The sequence below is a fragment of the Silurus meridionalis genome, chromosome 27, assembly GCF_014805685.1.
Source record: "Silurus meridionalis isolate SWU-2019-XX chromosome 27, ASM1480568v1, whole genome shotgun sequence".
In the NCBI taxonomy this organism is placed as follows: domain Eukaryota; kingdom Metazoa; phylum Chordata; class Actinopteri; order Siluriformes; family Siluridae; genus Silurus; species Silurus meridionalis.
The window spans coordinates 3,132,100-3,157,857 of NC_060910.1; the positions used below are offsets into that span (position 1 = coordinate 3,132,100).

General features: G+C 39.1%; 1 protein-coding gene across 1 annotated transcript in view; it reads left to right on the forward strand.

The window, feature by feature from the left end:
* Nucleotides 1-22,465, forward strand: part of htr7c (5-hydroxytryptamine (serotonin) receptor 7c) — a 50,434-nt gene extending 27,969 nt beyond the window's left edge. Inside the window, exon 2 of the mRNA XM_046841201.1 lies at nucleotides 19,995-22,465. Within this exon, the coding sequence (XP_046697157.1) occupies nucleotides 19,995-20,697 (703 nt within the window). The 3' untranslated portion in view covers nucleotides 20,698-22,465. The remainder of the gene's footprint in view (nucleotides 1-19,994) is intronic.
* Nucleotides 22,466-25,758: the final 3,293 nt, after the last annotated feature.

Below are 25,758 nucleotides of genomic sequence, written 5' to 3' on the forward strand. Positions count from 1 at the left end.
AGTGATATAGGATGGTGGAACCTGAGAAGTTAGAGTCCTTGGCAAGAAGGCCATTGGGAACACAGGAATCTATTAGACCTTGGCTGAACAGACACCGAGAACAGAGAAACCTGCTAATTTCTCATGACTATGAGAAAATTTAACACTAGGAACCCATGATAACAAGAAAATAGGGCACTGGGAACACATGAACCTGGGAATATAGAACACTTAGAACCTATGAGCATAGAGAGCATCCTATGACAACCTATGAACACTGAGCATAAGCATATAGAACACTGGGAATCCATGATAAAAAAAAACTGGGAACACAATATGAAAATATGGCCCTAATAACACAGGGCCCTTGGAAACAGAACACTGAGAACCCATGATTAAAAAATAGGGGCACTAAGAACCCATGAGCATGAAAATTCAGAACACTGTGTACCCATGATAATATAATAGGGCACTGGGAACACATAAGAAAATAGGACACTGGGAACACATGACCTTGGGAATATAGAACACTGGGAACCCATAAGAAAATAGGACACTGGGAACACATGACCTTGGGAATATAGGACACTGGGAACCCATAAGAAAATAGGACACTGGGAACACATGACCTTGGGAATATAGAACACTGAGAACCCATAAGAAAATAGGACACTGGGAACACATGACCTTGGAATATAGAACACTGGGAACCCATAAGAAAATAGGACACTGGGAACACATGACCTTGGTAATATAGAAAACTGGGAACCCATAAGAAAATAGGACACGGGGAACACATTGCCCTGGGAATATAGAACACTGAGAACCCATGAAAACAAGACAATAGGGCACTGGGAACACATGACCCTGGAAATATAGAGCACTGAAAACACATGATAAGAAAATAGGGGACTGTGACACATAACCATGAGAATATAGAAAACTGAAAACAAACCACCCTTGAAACATATGGCCCTGGGAACCCTAGAAGCATAGAACCTTAGAAACATAAAACCCCAGGAACAAAGAACACAGAGAATATTGAACATTAGAAACAGAGCATATATCTTGGTAATATCTTGTGAATGTAAGACTCATGTAAGACAGAACCCCCGGGAGCTTAGATAGAGATTTACACTGAACGTCCCTGATGTGTTTGATTCATTCGATTCGTTGAGAGTCGACTACATGTGGACAAAAATAGCTCTTAAAAGCCCAGACGCATAACTTAGCATAGCTAAACATGGTGACATTTCTGCTCTACTGGCCGAGAGGATTTAATCCGTGTTAGCAAACACAATTCTGTTGCACAGATACTGTGTTCGTGTGTGTGTTTGCGCACGCGCGTGTGTGTGTGTGTACAAGAAGAAGGAAATAAGTACAAGTGTGAGGTTTCACCTGATTAACAGGATTATAGCTACAAAAACGTTTGTCTAATGGCGTTAGGGTTTGTCCTGAAGAATGCTAACAAGGCAAGTGTGACAGATTTGTGTTACTGTGCTAAAGGATTCAGAGGAATTGTGTGTTTGTGTGTGTGTGTGTGCGCGTGTGTTTGCTCATGTGGAAAAGGTGAGCAATAAAAGACTAGCTTGAGCGCTGTATGTCAAGTCATGACGTTCCATGTGTGTGTGTGTGTGTGTGTGGTGCAAAAGACAAAGAGAGGACAGAGGAATTTGCTCACAGAAAGGACGCAAGTATTTTGTGTGTGTGTGTGTGTGTGTGTGTGTGTGTGTGTGTGTTTGTATGTGTGACTTCCTCCATCTGGCTGGCAGCTCACAGAGGAGTGCTATTTGTCAGGAGGTGGGGAGGATGAGATTCACAGTGATTATATACAACGTGATAATGTGTATGTGTGTGTGTGTGTGTGTGTGTGTGTGTGTGTGTGTGTGTGTGTGTGTGTGTGATGACGCTCCAGTCACCTATTTCCAAATTCCACCCGCAATGACAAATACAGTAATTGATTTTTTTTTTAGCTTGATAGACTCTGGGACCTTCTGGGATTGTAAGCCGTCTGGTATTTATCACGTCCATCATCCCGTGGAGCGGCGCAGACATTTAACTGAATTTAATTTGGTGTCATTTCTGTAGATAATACTATTGACATTCCACTCAGGCTAAAAAAAATTTTTTTCCAGCGGCTTGGAGCATGTGTAAGAGATGTATTTCTCGAAATCAGGCTGAAGTCTAGAAATGATTTCTCTAATAAAAAGATAACAATATCTATATAATATTAATATCATTGACTTTAAGACAAAAGTTGCGTTCGTTTCATGTATTGAGAATCTGCTTATTTACCTGCCCGCATACGTGATTGTCTGTTCGAATTGTTTCGATAATGAAACTCTCCTGTGTGTGGTTCAAGTCTCCAGTTCTGCGTAAAAGCATCCGAGACGGTGGTCTAGATGGTGTCTTTAAATAGAAAATCTATAAATAGAAAATCTAATAGGGGTCTGGTACACTGGCACTATATTGCTGCATAGTATACAGTTTACACTACGTGGACAAAAGTATCGGGACGCCCGACATTTTCAGCTATACGTGGTTTTTCCCCAAATGGTCACCACAAACTGTTTAGGATGTTGTAGCATGCAATGTTCCCTTCACTTGACTTCACTAGGAGAACTAAACCTGCTCCAGGATGATAATGCCAGCTCCACGAAGATATGTTGGAGTGGAAAATCTCCTTTGGGATGAATGTGAACACTGACCTCCATCAGTGTTCCACAGGACTCCTCACCTCACCTCACTTACATCAGACCTTTGCCAACACCCTTGTGGCTGAATAAGTCTATACAAAATCTAATGAAACTTTAGAAGAATGAAGGTGATTATACCAGCAAATGGGGACTGAATGAGGAATATGATGCTTAATTTATGGTGAGGTGTCTGTAAACGCAGGTCCATAAAGTGTATTTTGCCCAGATGTTGTTTATTAACACCATTATGTTCACAGTACCAATAATTATTCTTTTTTTATTATTATTGTTTATCCAGTGTGAGGAATTAAAAAAATCGATATAATGATTTTCTAAGATCATTGCTGATGTTTTTCCTTCTTGGCATTGACACACACAAACACCTGAACACTCCAGACTCTTTCATAGAGGTGCTCACACTTACTGATGATCAATTCATCAAGAGTCTTGATTGAAATGGCTGCTACTTTGGCTTTAATATTATAAAATAAATAATGGAAGAATTTGAAAAGGGTTGTTGATTTTTTTTACCTGACAGTGTGTAGTTATATCTCAGGGCTGAAAAACGGATATCAGTGCAGTCTAAAATTGTGAAAGACATTATGAATTAAGTTACAGTGATGTTCTGGTAAAGAAATATTCTTTCCACTATTTCTAGGTATATGCAAACTAGGCGGTCACCTAGGGTGCAACCAACTGGGGGTGCCATTGAGCGCCCCCTGCCCTGCCACTTCCTTCGCCCCTTTTAATTATTTACCTGTTTAATATACAGTACTTCAATTCAGGCAATTTTGCAATGATTATTAAATGTGTTTAACCTTTTTTAATGGAAGGTTGTGAATAATTTGTATAGTGTGGGGGTGGGGGGCGTTTTTGGGGTGGGGTAGGGGGCAATAGGAATCTCGCCTAGAGTGGCAAAAAGGCTAAAAGAGCTGTTCTTATTAGCAAAAATAACTCACAGCTCACAGACAATAACACTGAGTTCAGCACGAACGTCTGCTTCGAGAGAACAGAAGGACTTGTGCTATTGCTATGTTTTAAATAAATGGACAGATGGACCACTTCGTCTGCAGCCACTTCTATCTATGTCCCGTACAATGCAGGATATGAGTCATAGGTTCCACTTGGAGCAAATGTAAGCAAAATATCAGGCAATTTTTTATATATTTTTGTTCGAACAACATTCATCCCAATTTAGTTGAAGATTACACTATAACAATCCTGTTATAATCTGCTCCCAAAGATGAATATGAGTCACGCTTTATTCGTGACCAATTCAGAGTTTCTGGACAAACCTTTAAAGTGAACTGACTTATTTGATTTCCAGTTGCGTGCAATTCGTGTAATACACATGGCTATTTTGGTGGCTGTGAAGGAGCATGTCATTGGTTGGAGCTAATGAAAGAACACGCCAGATGGTGTTGAGTCTGAATGAGAGTAGCTCTGACTCTGAACCAAGTGGAAATTCAGTGTTCAGTGACTTTCAGAAGGAAAAATGGAAAAGGTTAGCTAAGTGGACAACATGTTGGGTTCTGCTCAGAAGGTCATGGGTTCAAATCCCAGCACCACCACGCTGCCACTGCTGGGTTCTTCGAGCAACAATCTTAACCCTGAAATGCTCAGCTGTATAACTAAGCTAACTGTAAGTCACTTTGAATAAGGGTGTCTGCTAAATCCCATAAATGTAAAGAGAGAGCCATTGATCATTTTGTTGGACTGAAGCAACAGATTTGGAATTGGCTAATGAAAATGCATGTACAAGATTGTGTTAAAGTGAAACAAAATAGAGTAAACAAATCACGGAAATATTCATGTTTATAATTCCATTAATCCTGGTTCTCTTCTGTCAAAGGTTTTTAACCTACAAGTTTTCATGGAGGGCGTATGAGGTGTGGCTGCCGGTAATGGCATACTGAAACATATGGATCATCCATGTGAGGTTACACGATACAAGAGTTCAAAACCTCGCCACGTTCTCATTTACCCATAACCAATACTCATACATCAATACAAAAATATCATCTCTGGTTATTGTGGTTTACTTTACAATATCACACTGGTTATTGTTAGCGTTAGCATTAGCGTGTGGTCGCTCTTGTAAGCATCTAATTGACATTACTGTTGCCCAGTGTTGCACTACAACCAATTCTCAAACGGATTTGACTCTATTCGTTACAGAAGCTGGCATTTGTTTCCTCTGGAATCTGAGGTACTATTTTGCTGTTAATAATATAATAATACATAATCAGTGGATGGCCATCAGGGCCAGCAAGGGCTTTTCTGAACTCTGTCAGAATCACTGAATTATTTTTTATTATATATACATTTTATGTCCATGAATGTGTATAAAATTATTCCCAACAGTCTATTCTTTTCATTTCATAGAGTTTCTATCCAATCAGATTCCATCCTTCACATTACACCAAGGCCTTTCAGCAGGCGTCTAATAACGTGTCCTTTGATTGGATGGTTGTCAGAGGAGAAAAAATTAATTTAGTCACAGATACACAGATGTTTACAAGACGGACTTTTCAAGAAAAGCTGGACATCTTGAGGAAAAAAGTTAAGTTTTTTCATGAATCATTTAGACTTTTTTAGGGTTTTTTTTCCATGTAGAATTGGGGAAAAAATACACAATTTACCTTCACTTCAAATTCCGTAATGCACAGAAAAAAAAATGTAGAGAAATGCAGGGTCATTTTATAAGGTAAATATCGATGCTTCTGCTAGAGATGATGTGGGCTTTCAGCTGCGGCTACAGTGAAAGGAGACGTGTTAAACTGCGTTTATTGGGTTTCTTGCTTCAGTAATAAAATTTGTTCTCGCCGTATGAGATTCCTGTCTGTGATGCGATGCTCTGTTATACTGCGTTTCTCTATAATATTGATGGTTTCTATCGCCGTGGCGACATGATGATGGCATTAAGAGGTGGATTGATTCAGGACGCCACTGAAGGCCTCCGTGTGTAATGTACGGCCTGACACTAGATAAAATAATACTTAGATCTCGAGTTTCAAGAAATGAATTCACAATAATGACAGACGTGTAAAATATTATTTTAATTACTTACAAATATCTGTTGAATTATTAATACTGATAGTTCAGATCAGAACAAAGAGTGTAGTGGAGCTTGTGAGTGTGTGTGTGTGGGTGTGTGTGTGTGTGTGTGTGTGTGTGTGTGTGTGTGTGTGTTGAGACATAGAACCCCACTATCTGGCTGGCAGCTAGTGGAGAAGGGATATTTATCATCAAGTTGCGATTAGAGGATTCTCATCAGTTTTACTGAACAGAATTTTAGATAATGATACAAGTCCAATCTCTTAGATTTACTGCTTCTAGCTGGTGGATGGAAAACTCGTGTGGTCCAGTCTGCCATCATGGAAAATGGATTGTTCTAAAAAACACTATATGAGCAAAAGTATTGGGACACCTGAATTTTACAGACATATGTGGTTCTTTCAGAAACTGTAAGCACAAAGATGAAGGCACACCACTTTGGATGCGGTAGAATGAAATGTTCCCTTCAGTTGAACTAGGAAACCCAAACCTGTGACACAAAGTGCAAACAAAATAAAACAACAGGTCTATGAAGATATGCTCTACATGGTTTGTAGTGGAAGATCTTCTGCTATAGAGCTCTGTCCTCAACCCTTTTGAACACCTTGGAGGCCTCCTCACCTCATTCTACATCACTATCTGACTTTATGAACACCCATGTGGCTGAATTAATTTAACCCAAATCACCACAAGCACAAAATCTAGTGAAACATTTCCCAGAAGAGTGGAGCTTATTATAAGAGCAAATGGAGAACGGGATTTTCGAAAAAAAAAGCACATACCAAGCGTTTGGATTTTATTAACACATATTTACAGCAGCAACTTGTAGCCAGCTGAGGAATTTAAACCTTGCCCCAAAGGAAGGATGAAATGTGGCACGTATAAATCTCTATAATACAATATGGCCTAATTCATTCCCTACCTGAGTGGTGAATTAAAACCCAACAGCGCTGGTAATATCCTTGTAAATTCGACCGGATCAAAAACTAATCGCCGTTAATGATGAAGCGATTACATTTTATGGCCAAATGAGAGATAGAATAGATAACCGAGTGAATAAAGTGAATTCAATTACAGGTTTTATCTCCTGGCACCTTAGCCACTTGAAATTGAAAATCAAAAATGAAGCCACTCGCCTCGTCCAGCACCTCATCGGGCACCTTCTGGGCTCATACAAGATTTAATTAGCCTGCATGAGAGCGATAATCTAACGTGGACACAATGAACTCCTAACAATGGACTTTTTTTTCCGTGCTGGCAGATTGCACAGACACGTCGCTCGGGCCATAGAGCGAGAAGCGACATTAGCGTGTGTGTTTAGCGTAGACATCAGGTAGCGCTTCATTGGCGCGTAATCATTTGTCTACTAGATTTGACTCAAACTAATCTCCGAAGTTCCAAATGTATCACTCAAGCTTTACTCAATTGTCTGTATGGGTTTCCTCAAATTTTACTAAATATACAAATAGGTGTTCAGTGGATGAATGTAAATTTCCCCCAAAGTGTACATTGTGCTCCAGGTTGTATTCCCACCTCATTCCCAGTTCTCCAGGACTTTACTTGAAGTTGACACAATGAGGCAGTTGTTCGTTAATAAATTCAAAACTTAAAATCAAACTTCGGACTCTGGAATTATTGCAGAAGAATCAGCTCCAGATTGGTGACAGAGGGTGGAACTCTGCTTTATCACATTACCCTGATGTTGATTCATTTCCAGTTAAATTTGACAAAGGTTTGCTAATCACCCTGTCTGACGTATGCTAACTACGAGGAAAGCGCGGATGCGATTCTGTTAGTTAACGGCACATTGCGTGGTTCATTTGTGTTTTATATTGCAGCATATCTACTTACGTGTGTTTATATTGGAACCCCAATTCCAAAAAAGGTGGGACGCTGTGTAAAATGTACATAAAAACAGAAGGCAATAATTAGCAAATCTCATAAACCCATATTTTATTAATAATAGAATGTTTAAACTGAGGAAATGTTCCATTTTAAGATGGTAAAGATGGGCAGAGCTTCACCAATCTGTGAAAGACTACAAATTGTGGAACAGAATAAAGTTCCTCATCATAAAACTGCAATACAGTTGAATATTTCATCATATACAGTACATGATATTATCCAAAGTTTCAAAGAAACTTGAGAAATCTCTGTGCAAAAGGGACACGGGTGAAACACAGTATCGGATGGCCGCTTACGTCTCTCAGGCGGCACTGCGTTTAAAACAGTCACGATTCTGTAATGGAAATCACTACACGGGCTCATTAACATCTCCAGAAATCATTGTGTGAACACAGTTTGCCATGTGATCCAAAAATGCCATCAAATTCATAATGACTTAAAATGGTTCATTTCCAAAGTTTAGATGGTTGAATTTTTTTAAACATTCGATTTGACTTTTTGTTTTTTCTTGTAATTAAATAAATAAATCATATTTGCAAATGTTGAATTATATATATATATATATATATATATATATATATATATATATATATATATATATATATATATATATATATATATAATTATTAAAGTATATAATATACATATATGTTATTCTACCATTCATAATAGTCAAATGAGTTGTTTTTTACATCAGGTTTAAGTACTGTTTTTATGCAATTTGGTGGAATTTCATAATGGAGATAGTTGAAAGTAATTACAGACACAAAGGAAGAAAAAAGTAGCATTTATTAAGTGTTGCTACATAAACAGTGCCTATGAAAAATTTGGAAACACCTCGTCTTTTATGTTTTTACACTTTTAACCAACTAGGTAATTTTACTGTATTCGTTTTCTGTTACCTTACGCACTAACGAAAGGTTTTGGATGAAATACCGTCACACAATACTATCTATATTTATGTATATTTATGTATATTTATGTAGATTTAGGGTAAATAGTGAAAGGAAAACTGAACGAACATGGCAACCAATCCATATGGAAGATACAACACCATGCAGTTCCATCTGGACTCAATAAAACTGACTTCACCATACAAGATAATGACCCAAAGTATAGGTTTTGTAAGAGTTATTTAGAGAGCAGACAGACGTCTGGAGTGATACCGATCATGGAACAGTCTGCCCAGTCAATGCACCTAAATCCTACTGAACTGCTCTGGGATGAACTGGATCACAAGAAAGAAACCTCCAACTAGTAAAGAACAAGTTTTACAAGTAAAGTATTTAAACTGAATGTTTGGAGAAACTAATTTTCCGGATACTGAGAGTGTGTAAAGCTGGTTTTCATGCTAACCAGGATTTTTCAATGACAATAAAGACTGCATTAATACAGTTTAACTACATTTTAAAATACTTTATTACTTAGTCTAGACCTGCAAAAAATGTAATAAAGGATATTTTTTTTTATCTGTCTGAAGACTATCTTTTGTTGGAAAGCCTTCTAAATGGGTTTCAGTGCGGATACTAGAGACTCCTTCCATAAAATGCCTATGGAGTTTCATAGGCAGTAAATGAGTTTCAAGAAATCAAAATGATTTTGTGTGTTTTCTGAAAAAAGAAAATCTCAAAGAATGTGTAATGGTTTTAATGGGTATAATGGGAGTTTAATTAGTTTACTGGAAACTGTAATGGTCCCTGTGGGTCTCTATTGGTTAAAGGTTTACCTCTGCTGGTGGCATTTTATGTCTAATAACATTTAAGACCAACAGAACACCTTTTGCAATTTCTAGATCTCATGTTGGCATCTGCTGGACACCATTATGGACCATTAGACCATTATTGAACATCCAAATTCCAGTATGTCTTTAATCTGAATTCTTTGTTTTGATAATTATTTAATGATTTTAAAAGCTAACAGCTGATGGTTTGTAATAGTATTTTTAGTGGACACCCTGTGAATGAGCTAACCCAGCCATTAGGGTTGCACAAGCCAGTGCACTCTTAGTGCCGGTCCCAAGCCCGGATAAATGGGGAGGGTTGCGTGAGGAATGGAGAAGTGTGGACACCATGGACTTTGATGTTTGTGATTTGTGGTGAGAGTAGGGAGCAGGTTGGAAAGAGCCTGGAGAGGTGGAGGTACGCGCTGGAGAGAAGAGGAATGAAAGTCAGTAGGAGTAAGACAGAGTACATGTGTGTGAATAAGAGGGAGGGCAGTGGAGTGGTGCAGTTGCAGGGAGAAGAGGTGGAGAAATGGAGGAGTTCAGGTACCTGGGGTCAACAGTGCAAAGTAATGAAGTAAAAGTTTATAGGACTGTGGTGGGACCTGAGATGTTGTATGGTTTAGAGACAGTGGCATTAAGTAAAAGGCAGGAGGTGGAGCTGGAGGTAGCAGAGCTGAAGATGTTGAGATTTTCGTTGGCAGTGACGACGATGGACAGGATTAGAAATGAATTTATTAGAGTACAGTGCATGTAGGACGTTTTGGAGACAAAGTGAGGGAGGTGAGATTGAGATTGTTTGGACATGTGCAGAGGAGGGACATGGGGTATATCAGTAGGAGAATGCTGAGGATGGAGCCACCAGGAAGGAGGAGAAGAGGAAGGCCAAGGAGGAGGTTTATGAATGTGGTGAAGGAAGACATGCAGGTGGTTGGTTTGAAAGAGTCAGATGTAGAGGACAGAGTAGTATGGAGACGGATGATTCGCTGTGGTGACCCCTAACTTAATGACACGCTGTGGTGACCCTAAATTAATTTACTGAAGGATAGGGTCGACAGGGACAAGGAGCGATATCATCTGGAAACAAATTTTCCTCACATGATGGTTGCAGTAAGACGTATAGAATTTAACATCATCAGAAGTTAATAGCATGGATACTGCACAAATCTATTTAGGAGATTAGAAAGCAGAGAAACCAATACAGCTGGAAGCTATCCTGGGAGAAACAACTTATTACCAGAACAAATGGTGTGCAGAACATTACCAGAGCTAATAAGTGAGGTATACGATGCGTTCCAGCACTAAGCATGGAAAACCTTTTGCGAATTATTCAACACGATGCGATTCAGTGTAAATATGATGCAATAGAAAAAATACAATGCTGTGCAATTTAATATCGTTTTGATAGTTCACTTTTATTTCTTTGGTTCAGACAGACAGCAAATCATCAATTTACTTAAGCGCTTCTGACTTTAATGCATGGCCCAAAAAAAAAAAGAAAAAAGAAAAATTATGAAATAAGTTACAGCTCTACCTCTGCCATGTTAATCTGTATTTTATGTGACTCTCAGGACACGGTGTTGCGATACGTCATGTTCAAGTAGCAGCGGCGGTGCTGAGAAACTGTTTAGCAACGAGAAATCAATCTCTTTTTTTATCCTAAACCTCTGACACTGTGAGAACATTTGCACAGGCTTTTGGTTTTTGGTCGACAAAACCCTGACAATGGCCGTCTTTGGTCCTTTCTCACAGTGCGAATTTGGACCACGACCAAAGAAATAACCACGATCGTATCACGTCGGATCGTATGAAGTTGGACAACTTTCACTTTGGACAGTACAAAATCATACAATGTATATACTGGGCATAAAATACAATTTAAGTCTAAGGCCATGTCCACACAAATACATATTTGTTTGAAAACGCATATTTTTCTCTCAGTTTTGGCTTTCTGTCCACAGTGAGACGCCGCTTTTTTTTTTTTTTGGCGACAAAAATTTAGCTTTTTGAAAACGTTCTCCAAAGTGGATACATTAGCAAAAAAGAAAAAAACCCTGCCGTTTTCGCGTCGCAGTGTGGACTGTAAAAAACAGAGGCTTTCAAAAACGATTACACAATTTTAGTTTTTAATGATTCCCACAATGTTTTGGAGTACCAGAAAGTAAAAAAACTGTCAGAAGTTTCAGTGTTAATCAGAAAATTCTGGGAAACAATTGAAAACCAACAGTTGGATGCAAAGCATTTTTAGCTAAAAAAACAGTTTTTAAATGTATCTGGATTAGTGTAGACGTAGCCTAAGTAAGTGGTGGACAGTGGTGAAGGCATTGGACTTTGGATTGGAAGGTCACGAGTTCAAATCCCAGGACCACCAAGCTGCAACTGCTGGGCCTCTGTGCAAGACACTTAACCTTCACATGGTCAGTTGTAAGTCACTCTGTATAAGGGCGTCTGTCAAATTTAAGTCTATATGAGCTTCAGACAAATTCTGCAGTTTGAATTATGTAAAGTAGAAAAACCACTTTGACATCAAAGCCTATCTTTTATTTATTTAGTGTTCAAGGCTATTTGAGAGATGAAACCCCGAGACACGACATCACAGTAATGATCCTGTCACTATTTCACATTGATATGATTGTTAACATGCTTCGCCACCTGCACAGATTGACAGGTGATATTTATATGAACGCAGAGCTTTATGAAGCCGGCGGAATATCGACTTAATTAATGGTGCCATGGCTAATGGAGAGCTATTGATGTGTTTATTTACTCGAGTCAATAGTGGCTCAATAGAGCAGGTGCCATCTGACGTACTGAGAGCAATTAGCCACTTCATTTGTTCCACACACGGCTGAGGGTTTTTTTTTTAAGGCCAAAAATAGTTGATCTTCCTATTGAGCACAGAACAACTTCCTGTTGCTGGAGGGAAAAAAAAAAACGTGCAAGAGTGTCGAGGCATATCATGCAGCATCATAATGGGGACACTCAGTCTAAAGTGGGAAAACTACTGTAGCTGGTTAAATTTATGGATCTCATACCTAGCTAGCTTTTTCTGGGAATGCTAGAGAAGGGGAAATTGCTAATGTATTAAGCTAGCAAAAAAACTCTCAGTTACCATGAAACAGACTTGAAAATCAGAAAACACTTAACCAGGTCTTCATAATGCAACAGAACGACCACGACGACCTCATGCAAATTTGGCTGCATGAGCACAAGGAATCTCTCGGGTATTACATGGAGCACAGCTTACAGCTTGTTGGCTCTCAACTCAAAATTGAAATACCGCTTTCCTTTGGGCGATTTTCGGCCCAGATTTGAAATACCACGAACGCTATTCCCCCGATAGGCTTCTTTAATCCCAAAATACATGTGCCATTAGCATAAATAACCTTATATTTGTAACACGCAAACCCTTAGGCAGTTGTGGTAGTGTGTTGACACTGAATGCTGGCGTAAGCATCTGAGCGACTTTGATAAGGTCTAAATTGTGATACCCGTTCAAAACGTGACCCAAAACTCTAGATCTTGTGGAGTGTTCCTGATCTGCAGTGGTTTGCATTTACCAGAAATGGTCCAATAAAGGACAACCGGTGACCCTTCTGGTCTGCAGAGGGGAAAGTAATGAATTACATTTACTTGCGTTACTGTAATTAAGTTGTTTTTTTGTGTTCTATTTTTTTAAGTACTTTTTGAAAGCTGTAATTGAACTTTTACTAAGAATTTTTTTATCTTCAAATTATTGTACTTAACTATATTTGACATCGTATCTGCTACATTTACGTTAATGGAATTTGGCAGGTTTAGGGCCTTGTTTAAGGGCCCAGCAGGGGCAGCTTGCTGGTGGGATTTGAACCTGTGACCTTCCGGTATTGCACCCCGGAAAAACTATTGCACTGATTGATTGATAGGGGGAGGTAACAAACGTGCTAAACTCACAAGACAGAAACGCAGTTGAATCAAATGTTATCCTATGCGTGCACTCAATGTCTAAATGTTCTAAATCTGCATTTCCGATTTCTCTCATCATCATAAATGACATAACATTATAATATATTTTTTCATTCTTGCTGCAAAGTTCGTAACTCACATTAAACCCAAGTCCTTTAGGCAGCTACTTTTTTACTTTTACTTAAGTGTATTTTTAGACTGATGTCTTTACTTGTACTTAAGGGAAATTTCATTGAAGTAACATCACTTTTACTTGAGTGGAATAATGCATTACTCTTTTCACCTCTGCTGATCTGATTTCAAAGAAAACTATTGTAGAAAAAGCAGTGTGATGCTCTGAGTGATGTTCTGCTGGGAAACCATCCTGTCATTGATGTGGATAATATCTCTGACACATTCCATCTACCTAAACATTGTTGCTGTTTGATCCCTGGAGGCCCCACTTCCATCATGCAGGATTTGCTGGTAAGATCTTTGTGACAGTAACCACAGCACACCTCCAGAGATCTTGTGAAAGCCTCACCTGGGTCAGGTTTTGGTGACACACAGGGGAACCTATAGAAATTAGGCAGGTGGTTTTAATGTTATGGCTAATCAGTGTATATAAAAGTCCATTTGTGGTAATTCTTAGTAAAAATATACCATAGTTAGAAAAAAAAATAAATTATCCAGCTTAATCCCGAATGTAATTACAGAACATGTCATTTAAAAAGGTTTATTTTTTTAACAATATAAAGGTTTATGACCTTCCTAAATGTTTTAGCATTCTCGTTTTGATGCAGAAATTACGAATCTTCCGGAAAAATAAATAACTCTTAACCGCATGATGCAACCAGAACCTGCTGTAATTAGTCTTTCTCGGCTCGAACTCTTTCACACTCTCCCACCCAGCTTGGTGTGACACGAACATGTAGACGCCAACTCTGCAATTAGCATCAGCATTTGATAATAGCTCTGCCACGGGCGCTATAAAACCCACGGTGGCAACGACGGAGTGAACAACAGGTGAATTTAATGAACAGCAATTTCTCAAAGATTTATTTCATAGAACAGCCTTGGCATGCACACACCTACACACACACACACACACACACACACACACACACACACACACACACACACACAGTTTTTCTACTCGTTTGAGGTCGTTTTTTTATTAATATTGTGGATTACGAACCAATTTATGAATATTAACAAATTGTTTTTTATTTGACTGGCGTCTTCCCAAATCTTTATTGAAACAACAAATTGTCATTTACTCACTTCCTCCTTTACTGTGAAGGTTTTCTTGAAGGCTGCTAATAGGGATGTGCATCTCCATGACTGAGGCTGATGCGATTCACAAATCTTGAATCATAGCCGACGATACGATACATTAAAGATACATATGAAGGAGTTACCGATTCGGTGCGACACGATTCACCGCTATTACAATGCATTTCAATGCACATATTGTGCAATTCAATATTGCAGCTCTACCTCTGCCATGTTAATCTCTACTCTATGTGACTCTCAGTACACGCTTCGGTCTCTGTAGTGTTGTGATACATCATATTCACATAGCAGCAGTGGTGCTCAAAGGAACATTACAGTAATTACCCACATTAAATTCAATTGTGGGTGTGTTCACCATGTTTACTGATGACTTTGATTTCTCTCATTGCTGTGTCTTTTAACACTGTCCATATAAACAAATAATCAGCGGTGTGCTACCTGGAAAAATGTTCTCGCAATTAGCATGCTTGTGTGCCAGGCTTGTACATTTTAGTTGCCTAGCAATGATGTTCCCACAAAGTTGAATACAAAAGGACTGTATTTGCAAGAACTATAAATCTCAAATCAATCCCAAGGTATGTTTGTATTGATGCACACACTTCAGTTATGAAAGGAAGATGAAAAGTTCAAGATAAAAATAGTTCTGAATCACAGGAAACGTATCTCTCGCTACAACTTGGAACAACATCGGAAAATGTCTTATTGATCAATTCCCTCATTTCATTAGAACTAAATATAAAATCGAAACACACTGATGTGTGTATTGTATTTATTGGCAAAGATTGAAATGAGGGGTGAATGGAGGAAGGCTGGATGACCTCCAGTAAGGATTATTAACAGCATGAACTTCTTCAGCAGTTTGAGCTACAGGAGCTCGTCTGTTGGATCGGACCACACCGATCAGCCTTCACTTCACACCTGCATCAATGAGCCTTGGCCGCCCCCGACCCTGTCGCCGGTTCACCACTGTTCCTTCCTTGGAGCACTTTTGATAGACACTGACCACTGCAGACCAGGAACATCCCACAACAGCTGCAGTTTTGGAGACGCTCCGACCCAGACGTCGTTAAACGAACTCGTTAAAATCCTTACGCTTGCCCATTTTTCCTGCTTCTAACATCAACTTTAAGAACGAAATGTTCACTTGCTGCCTAATAAACATATCTAGCCACTAACTGGTGCCATCTTCAAGAGATAATCAGTGTTTTTCACTTCAACTGTCACAATGTTATAATGTCATAATGTCATAATGTTATTCCTGATCGTTGTTGATTTCCACTAGAGCTGTCAGGCTAACAAAGCCGGTCTCACTGTTTTATATTTAAAGCATATTTATTGCAGTGTCCTGGAATATTAATACAGGTCGGAGTTATACGCAGTATGGAAAAGTATTGGAACACCTGCCTTTTCCAGCCATAGGTAGTTATTTCCCAAACTGTTACCACAAAATTGGAGGAACACAATCGTACAGGACGTCTTTGGATGCACTAGGGCCAAATTAGGCATGGAGAACTTGTTCCAGCATGACAATGATGGGATGGAGTGGAAGATCTCCCACTATAGAGCTCTGACCTCAACCCTATTGAACACTGACCCCAGGCCTCCTCACCTCACCTACATAACTACCTGACTATACTAACACCCTTGTGACTGAATGATTCTCCACAAGATCTAGTGGAACATCTTTCCCAGAATAGTGGAGGTTATAATAAGAACAAATGGGGACTCAATATGGAATTAGACATTTAAAAAGCACATAATCTTAGACCAGTATATGGGAACATCTGAATAATGTTTAAGAAAGTAGTTACCAAGGAAACAGGAGATTTTGGACAAAATATACAGTATATCTTGGTTTTTTTTTTTTTAAAGGTCAAAAATGATTCCTGGGTGCCTTATTGGAGCTGGCAAGACAAAATGTTCCATAAATATTAAATTTTTTCCCTCATCATTTTAACACAGGTTTCTCATTTCTGCTTTATAAGGATGTACCAAGAGCAAGTAAACACTCACAAGAGATTTACATTCCTATTAGAGAAGTTTTGCATTTCTAATCCCCCCCCTCCCCCCCCACTTCTTGTAAATGGGCCTTCTTATTTATTTTTAAATTTTTTTAAAAATTTTTTTTTTTTTACAGAAGCACTTTTTGGTCCACTTTATTGGGTAGGAAGCAAAGAAACATTAAAGTATAAAAGCCCGGGGATACACACTCATTTTCTAATGCCACTAAGAGAAAGGGAGTTGACTGGAAGTGTTTGTGTGAGATTTTATTGCATATTTTCATTCGCAGTCTCGCAGGAAAGCGATGCGCTGCTCCGCCGATTTCACATTTTGGACAAATTACGATGCTGTATATGTTCACAAAACCAAACATTGTTTCCACATCAGGATTTGCAATGGTAAAACGTGGGTTTCTAAAAATTTAAGACTAAAAATATGGAAAGCAGGACATTTACTGCCATTTTCTGAAAGCAGTAGGCAATTTGCATAATGTGAATGAAAGTTTGATTATGGTGATTAGTGTAGTTTGCTTAGAACCCAATAGCTAATTCATAATAATAATAATAATTATAATAATTATAAGAAGAAGGAAGTAGAAGAAGAAGAAGTAGTAGAAGAAGAAGAATCAGAAGAACCCTTGAGACAATTACACTGTAAGATGGGATAACAGTAAACTATTTTCATCCTGCAGTTTCTCACTGAGAAGCAATCATGTAAAAGAGAAATACAGGAGGAAAAAACCCCAGAGAAATTGAAGATTTCAAATGGACAGGATTGCAGTGGACAAATTGAGGCACTGATCATCCCAGATTAACATCAGCTGCTCGCTGTGGGAATACAAACACACCATTACTGCATAAAGCCCAGAATTTATACTGACCCATTTCACATTTTCATTTGTTGACTCAGAAACACCTATTGAAGGTTGTACAATACTGTTTGTGTTAGGAAGGTCTCACACCAATGTAAATGTTAACTTCAGCCCAGTAATATGCTGGTTTTAATCCTAACACTTTTATAAGTTTTTGAGATGCTAGTGTTGTGAACGTACTTCTTCTAGAGCTTTCATGGAGACATGGACCGAAGCAAATCACTAAATTGGACTGTCTGACTTTTCTAACTAACTGGAATTATGGCTTTTCTGTTATGGAAACTTAATGTAGCCACTGACTTCCATTAAACAATCTGTACAGTTACCTCCTAAACATTGCCGATTTCACAAATCAGGCTTTTAGGACGTTCAGACTGCTCATGCTGTATTTCTTTTTTTAACAGACTGAAATGAAAAAATAGAATGAAAAAATACTAAAGGCTAAAAAAAATACTCAATGCCAATTCAAACGTGTATTTCGTCCCATTTACTCGCTGGTTTTCAACTTCGACAAGTTCATCTTTAGCTTTTCAGAGCGACTAATGCGGTGAAAGTACTAGAGCTTTCAAGTGAGCAAATTGCCACAGACCTTCAGCCTGTTCTGACTCAGTGTGACTTTTCAAACTAATCTGAATGGTGGCTCCCCTATTACGGAAATGCAAAAGAAAGTGGCAAAAATACAACCCATTGGCTTCCGCTGAACAATCTGAACTGTTACAACTCGTAAATCTTTAAAGCTTTAAAGCCAACCAGTCATTCAGGATGTTCAGAAAGATCATGCTCTAATTGGATTTAAATATGTGATGCAAATTTTAATGTACAATTAGTGTACATCATCTCTCTGGTTTTAACCTTGACATCTTCATGTTAGTTCTTTTACAGCAACTAATGTGAGGTGGGTGTTTTGAAAAGCAGTTTTTTGGTGCATCACAGCTTCATGAGTTCAAGGCCTTTACACCACAAAGCTGCCACTGCAAAGCCCATGACTTTTTCTGCTCCAGTGTGCAGACTCAGATCAAGTAATATGGGATATAAGAAGAAAGACGATTTTACCATATTGTAGCAATTCTGGGTTACCTGTCTTTACCATGCACCCCTAAACCACATCATATTACTGCACTACTAAACAACTGAGGTTAATAAGTTGATAATAGGAACTCGGCTGCATCTTCTTGCTTTCAGACCTTTAATTATGCACCATTTGGACCATACGTTACACTTATCATTTATATTAATTGAGATTAATACTCCAGTAATGAGACTTTTTCATCATTTAGAAGACATAAGTTTATATATAAAAAAAAGAATGCATGTTTTTGAAATGGGTAGTAGTTGGGAAGGGGGAGGTCAGCGACCACCAAAAACCACCTGTAAGTAGTTCAGATGTTTCATTTTTAGTAGCCATGGTGCAGTAAAACATGGAGCATCAAGTTTTTGCAGTCAAGCCTTTATTTATTTATTTATTTATTTAGAAATAATGATTCTGTTGTTACTGTCCAACGCCTTTTCCATCGGCGGTTCAATGTTGCGCATGATTGGGTGATCGATGATGGTGACACAATACTCTGATGGGTCGTTTGGCACAACTGAATCAGTTATTTAGAGGAAATTAACTTCCCTTCCCCGTACGGCTTAGACTCCAGGAAATTTAAGAGTGTGAGAAGGCCGGATCTACAGAGTCCTCGGCGCTCCACTAGGCATCGTGCTCTAAATTTGGGTCAATTTCGTTGATTATTAGAATGTACTTTTTTGAAAGGGAAGAGGCTACATTACCAGTCGACACGCAACCTTTTGCGTCCACAACTTCAAAGTTTAGGGGTGAACATTAAAGAAATGTGGTTCCAACAAGATAGAGTGTCAGTTATCCTAGAAAAGTTTCCTCAATGCGTAATCTTGAGTTTCGGCGATGTCCCTTGGCCCCCACGCTCACCAGATTTGTCTGTCTGTGATTTCTTTCTTTGGGGTTCACATCTGAAAGTCTATGTTTGAAAGCCTCGTATAATTGACGAGCTAAAAGTTGCCATTCGTGAAGAAATTGCAACTGTGCCAGAACAAATGTCGGTATATCTGATGCAGAACTTGAGGAGAGGCTCCGGATGTACGTAGAGCAAGAAGGACGTCACCTTTCCGATATATTCTTCAGTAATTAAATAATAAATGTATACCTATCAGAACTGCATTAATTACAGAATGTTTAACACGTGTTCGTTTACCACCCTGTATATCATACCTTTTAACAGATGCCATGTTAAGGAGATGATCAGTGTGTTATGCTTGGTCGTGTATATGTTAATTAGAAAGTCTATTTGGGTATTCTTAAAATACTGTGTATTTCCCACTTGAACAATACAGTTTAATGGCATAATGAACACTTTTTTTTTAACTTGAAAGGATGCTTAAAAATATATTTGTATGTATTTACAGTATGAATATGTATTAAGTAAACCTGGGAGGTTCGTTTGATTTGGTATTCTTCTAAAGACTCGATTTTGTATTTTTTGTTTTCAGATTTATGCTGATTTATCCTTTTCTCCCCCAAACACAGGTATCTGGGCATCACACGACCTTTAACCTACCCAGCGCGCCAGAACGGTCAACTGATGGCGAAGATGATCTTCGGCGTGTGGTTGGTGTCGGCATCCATCACTCTCCCGCCGTTTTGCGGCTGGGCAAAGAACATCAACGAGGAGGGAGTGTGCCTGATCAGCCAGGACTTCAGCTACACCATCTACTCCACCGCTGTGGCCTTCTACATCCCCATGCTCGTCATGCTGTTCATGTATTACAAGATCTTCAAGGCAGCGAGAAAGAGCGGGGCCAAGCACCGTTTCGAGTCGGTGAGGATGCAGGGGCTGAAAACGCAACAGCACCCGGTGGCCGAGGAATGTGTGGCTCTTTCTCGGCTCCTCAGCCCCCAACGCCAGAACATGTCCATTTTTAAGCGTGAACAGAAGGCTGCCACGACGTTGGGCGTCATCCTTGGAGTCTTTACCATCTGCTGGCTACCTTTTTTCATCTTGACCACAGCGAGGCCGTTTATATGCGGCATAGAGTGCAGCTGCGTCCCGATTTGGATCGAGAGAACGCTGCTGTGGTTCGGCTACGCCAACTCGCTCGTCAATCCGTTTATTTACGCCTTCTTTAATCGCGACCTGCGATCCACCTACTGGGACTTGTTGCGGTGTCGATACCGCAACATCAACCGGAGACTATCTGCCGTCGGCGTACACGAGGCCCTGAAGTTCTGAAATAACACCAGGCTTTTTAGACACTCACATGCCAAGGTCGATGCCAGATTTGGACCCTATGCGGAGAAGGTTTTATTTTTTTTCCAGAACCTCTAAAAAGGATGAAACCACATGCCATCTTTCAAGGGGCTTTTTTTTCTGTTAAGTAGAAAGGTGACTCTGAAAAGGACACAGCGGGAGGTTGGGATGCTGTAGGATGCGCAAGCGTGGACGCTATTTTTGGACTCGCTGATGGAGGACAAAAGTGAACACTGAAGCAGGTTGACAATTTTATATATTCTTTAAAACTGAAAAGGAAAAATGGACAGGTTACATTTGTGGATCTACCGAAGGAGGTCGAAAGGACATTTTGAAAAGGGGATATAAAAAAAATCCTGGAATATTCGAAAAAGGAAAAAATCAACAAACAGACACTGTTTCCAGACAGTATGAAGGACGTTGCGAAGCAGTTCATGTAAACAAGCTGAAGAGTGTTCTGAAGGCGTTTTCTTGGCTGTAGGTCACGAAGCAGATGTTTCTGACCATGTCAGATGTGAACTGCAAGCGCTAGTGGATAATCGCAGCTGTAGGGCTTGTGGTCAGCGGCGAGTGATATCGGAAACCAGTGTGCCTGTTTGTGCGTTCTCCAACATAAAGGTGACAAGGAGAGACAGGACACAGTCATTATCCAGTGACTCACCATGTGTATTTTAAGACATGTTCGCTAAGCAGATGTAGGATATGACCTTGATGGAGTTTCGGACTTGACAAAGGTTTGCGTGACTGTTACATCTGAATCTGACTCTGTGTTTTTGACCAGAATTAACAAATGGGTCACATGGAATCAAGACAAAATCCCAAACAAACCTCTGAACCCCTGTCTGGGAAACAGTTCCATACAGTATGTACAGTAACGTTGTATATTATGTAAAAAAAAAAAGAAAAGAAAATCACCCTTTGGTTTATTGTAAATCAGTTCTCGGAAACGTCTATGCTTGTTCTTTTCTGTATAATACGAAGAAAAAGTCTATTTAACGTGTTTTGTTATAATGTGTTTTCTGCAGATGTTATAAAATCCCACGTTTATGTCCCGTACCCTGAAGAAGCTTTCGCTAGTATGAAAAGGTGTTTGTGTAGAATGGGGGTACTTATCCATTCGTTTATACACCAAATACATGAAATTGGCTGCCATTTTACACTTTTTTGTCAGTTCAAAGTTACTTTTAATGTTGAGGAACACCTGAAATAGTTCCTGTCATCACTTTGTACATCGTAGCAGCTTTTAAACGCGTTCATATTCTCATTCACAAAATACAGCAAATATTGTAAAGCACAACAACCCCAACCCTTTTTCGTCCCCGGGGGGGAAAACGCGACTTACTCTACAGCTTTACCTCTGCCTGTACAAAACGCAGGCACTGAAGACACCTTCTGAAAATCGACATGTTTATTACAAGCCTGAGATCCTTGTGAGTGAGCCAAACCTGGTCGCTAAAGTAGCCATTTTTCCCCAATCATCTTAACCAGGGGTGCCAATATTTATTGAGCCGATCGTATGTGGCTTACAAGCGACATTTACGAGATCATCAGCTGCGACAGCATCATCCTCTATATATCTTTTACTTCATCTTTCTATCATACGTTAGTAGATCTCAGGCAATGAATTGTTTACAGAGATTTGCATATGCATAATGTTTACATGGGACACGCCCACAATGTTTTTGTCATATGCATATAATTTATAAATTTTTTTTTCAATCGTTTGCCGACAAATGTTCTGCGTGACATATACACCACAATTTACACAAAATTGCATTAAAAGTATTTATAAAAAGAAGGAAATTATGGGATAATTCAACGACATTCTTTCCGTCCGGATTTATCTTCCATCAGCTTTTTAAATGGAAACTCTGTTTACATCAAAACGACAAACGATCCGAGAGCTTTGACTTGAAGTGTCACGATAAAACATTTTACATAAATCAACTGACATTTCTAACCAAGTACATATGCAATTGTTAAGTGCTGCACATTAGGTTAGCGTGACTAGCATGCTAATCAGCAGGTCCATTCATGTGCTATATAATATTAGCCTGTCTCATCATGCTAATTGTTAAGGGGAGGCGGTAGCTCAATGATTAGGGCACTTGGTTATTGATTTGTAGTTTGGGGGTTAAGAATCGCCAAGGTGCCAATTTTGGGGCCCTCGAGCAAGGCCCTTAACCCTCTGTGCTCCGCGGGTGCTGTATCATGGTTGATCCCAATTTCTCAACATCACCAGAATATGCAAAGAAAGAATTTCACTGTGCTGTAATGAACCTGTGACAGGTTTAAAGCACCTTCACCAACTCAGTCTCAAAAGGTTAATGTCCATGTATAAATAGAGCAGTCGATCCCTCGAGGTGTATGAACCAATCGATCGTGGAGCGTTCTAGAGGTATAGAGGTGCTCTATACTTGCATGTAGATTACGGTACGCCAAAATGAAAATCTTTTTCCGCATATTGAGCTCATTTATCGTTTAGGTTTGGACGATAACTTTCGTTTAGCACAAAATCCGTCATTTGATTGAGATTCCGTTGCATTGTATCGAGGGGTGGAGCTATAAATTATTTTAGTAATTGAGTATTCTAACGATGAGTCCATCGATTAATCAAGTAATTGGATAAGAAGTACTTTTTTATTCATTTTACAGCAATACTAAATAAACAAGGGCAAATAAGACGGGTCTTTTAAAATCAAGTCGTTTTTTGGTTTTTAGAAACATTTAAATTTTTATTGCTAAATTTATTGCAATCTGTAAAAAATAAACCCATTTAGTGCATTTAATTGCCATATTACCTCAAAAGGCAAATACAAATATATCAGTTTAAAATACTAATAAAAATATAAGAATTAATTTTAAATAACTTTTTAAAAAAGTTCAACTCACTGTACATAGTTTTATTTTGTTTTAGATTGAAATTATCCCAAAATTTGGATTCTTTCTCAGCGTCTTCTGTGTTGCCTGTCCAGGGGTCTCATTTATAACCGTGGCATACAAACAAAACGTGGTTCAAAACGTGGGTACGCCACTTTACACGCAAAGGTTGTGATTTATACAAAAAAATACTCACAATGTGGAAACACAGACGGCGAGAAGGGGAACTGGCGACACACATGGAAAGTGCACATTTCCAGCTCTGTTTTGTGTGTATGTCACATTTATAAATGAGACCTTTGAGAGGTCCAGAGTTTATCTGTTGGTGCGTCAGTAATAATGGTCTGTGGGGAAACACAGTGCTCCGTGTGTAGTTAAATGGACTAAACGAAGCATCAGGGCAAATGAATGCCTTTTTGTATTCAAATTACTGAATTTACTCAAGGAATTGTTCCATCCCTAATTATGTATTTAAAAATTTATAAAAAAAGAAGAAAGAAAGAAAAGAAAAGAGATTTTGGTGAAAGTAATATAAATATAAGTGGAACACTTTAATTGTGAGAAGTCAGCACAACTGAAGCTTCAATAATGCACAAACTGTCGCTTCTGTTATGGATAACTTTAACAAATAAGAGCCACAGAACTGAGAGCGCTGAACTGTGCAGGAGAGGAGAGAGAGGAAAGCTTGAGAGAGGTAGAAAACCAATCACAGGACAGGAGCGACACTAAAACCAGTCACAACATACACAAAAGCACATGTGAACAAGTCAAAACATGCAAATGAAACATCACCGGGAACCAACCTGCATACTACATTTACGCCATTTAGCAGATGACCGTATTCAAAGCATCTAACATTTATCTCAGTCATACACCTGAGCAGTTACGGGGTTAAGGGCCTTGCTCAGGGGCCCAGAAGTAGCAGCTCGGTGTGGCTGGAATTTGACCAAGCAGAAAAATTACCCGCAAACACCTGGAAGTTTTAAGAGCAGATTTGAAAAACACTGTCTAATCACAATGGGGAGAGAATTTCAAAGTTTTAGAACATAAATGTGTAGTGTAGACGTAGCCTAAAAACCCAGAATGGGAGGAGCGGAGACCACGTGTTTGAGTGTAGACGATTAAAAGTGACATGCAGGGCCTAAGTACATTCATTTATTCATTCCTTCCTTCCTTCCTTCCTTCCTTCCTTCCTTCCTTCCTTCTCTAAAAAGACCAGAATGGGAGGAGCGGAAACCACGTGTTGGAGTGTAGCCGGGTAAAAGTGATGAGGGGCCTTATAGATCAGCATGAGCACTTTAAAATCAATCTGAGCTGAATTTTAAACAACCTGCAATTTGTTTTAAGTAGATTTCGAAACCCAACATGCACATTTTTACTTATTTCTCTTACTACTGTGTATTCAGTCATATCATAAATGGATAACAGTCCTCGCTGGACCATTCTCGGTTATTTCCTTTTAAAACACTATAAGGATTTACCCCTGCTGTTTTTATTAGAAAATGAAAGAAGACATTTTTAAATGAATTTATAGCCCTGATTTTCCTCTCCACACTTATTATTGTGATCTGGTGTGCACTATTACACTCACTGCAACAATTACTGATAAAGTCCTTATTCCACATTATTAATCGCAGAGAAACATGACAAACTATTCAACACTGAAAGCATGAGAGGGGAAAATCCACATGTTTTCACTGGGAAAGAATCAAAACGAGGTGGTCATGTGAGTGTTACTGCGGTAACAACAGATGCTGATGATTTTGCCAAGCTGCCACTCTTGGGGCCCTTGAGCAAGGCCCTTAACTGTCTGTATCATGGCTGACCCTCTGTACAACCATGGACCTCCAACTTTGTGGTAGAAGCCAGCTCCATGAAGATAGGCTTTATGTTGGTTAAAAGTATCTCCTGCTATAGACCTCCATTCTCAACCCATTTAGATGAATGTGAAGGTTCCCCAGGCCTCGTCACGTCACCTACATCAGTGCCTGCGTCTTTGTTTGTGTCTGAACGATCACAAATCCCCACAAAGTCTAGTGGAATATCTTCCCAGGAGAGTGGAGGCCCTTATTACAAGCACATGATCACCAAATTGTGGATCTTCAACACAATCTTCAACAAACGTGTAAATTCGGGGGGAAGTTGTTAGGATTAGTGGTTAAA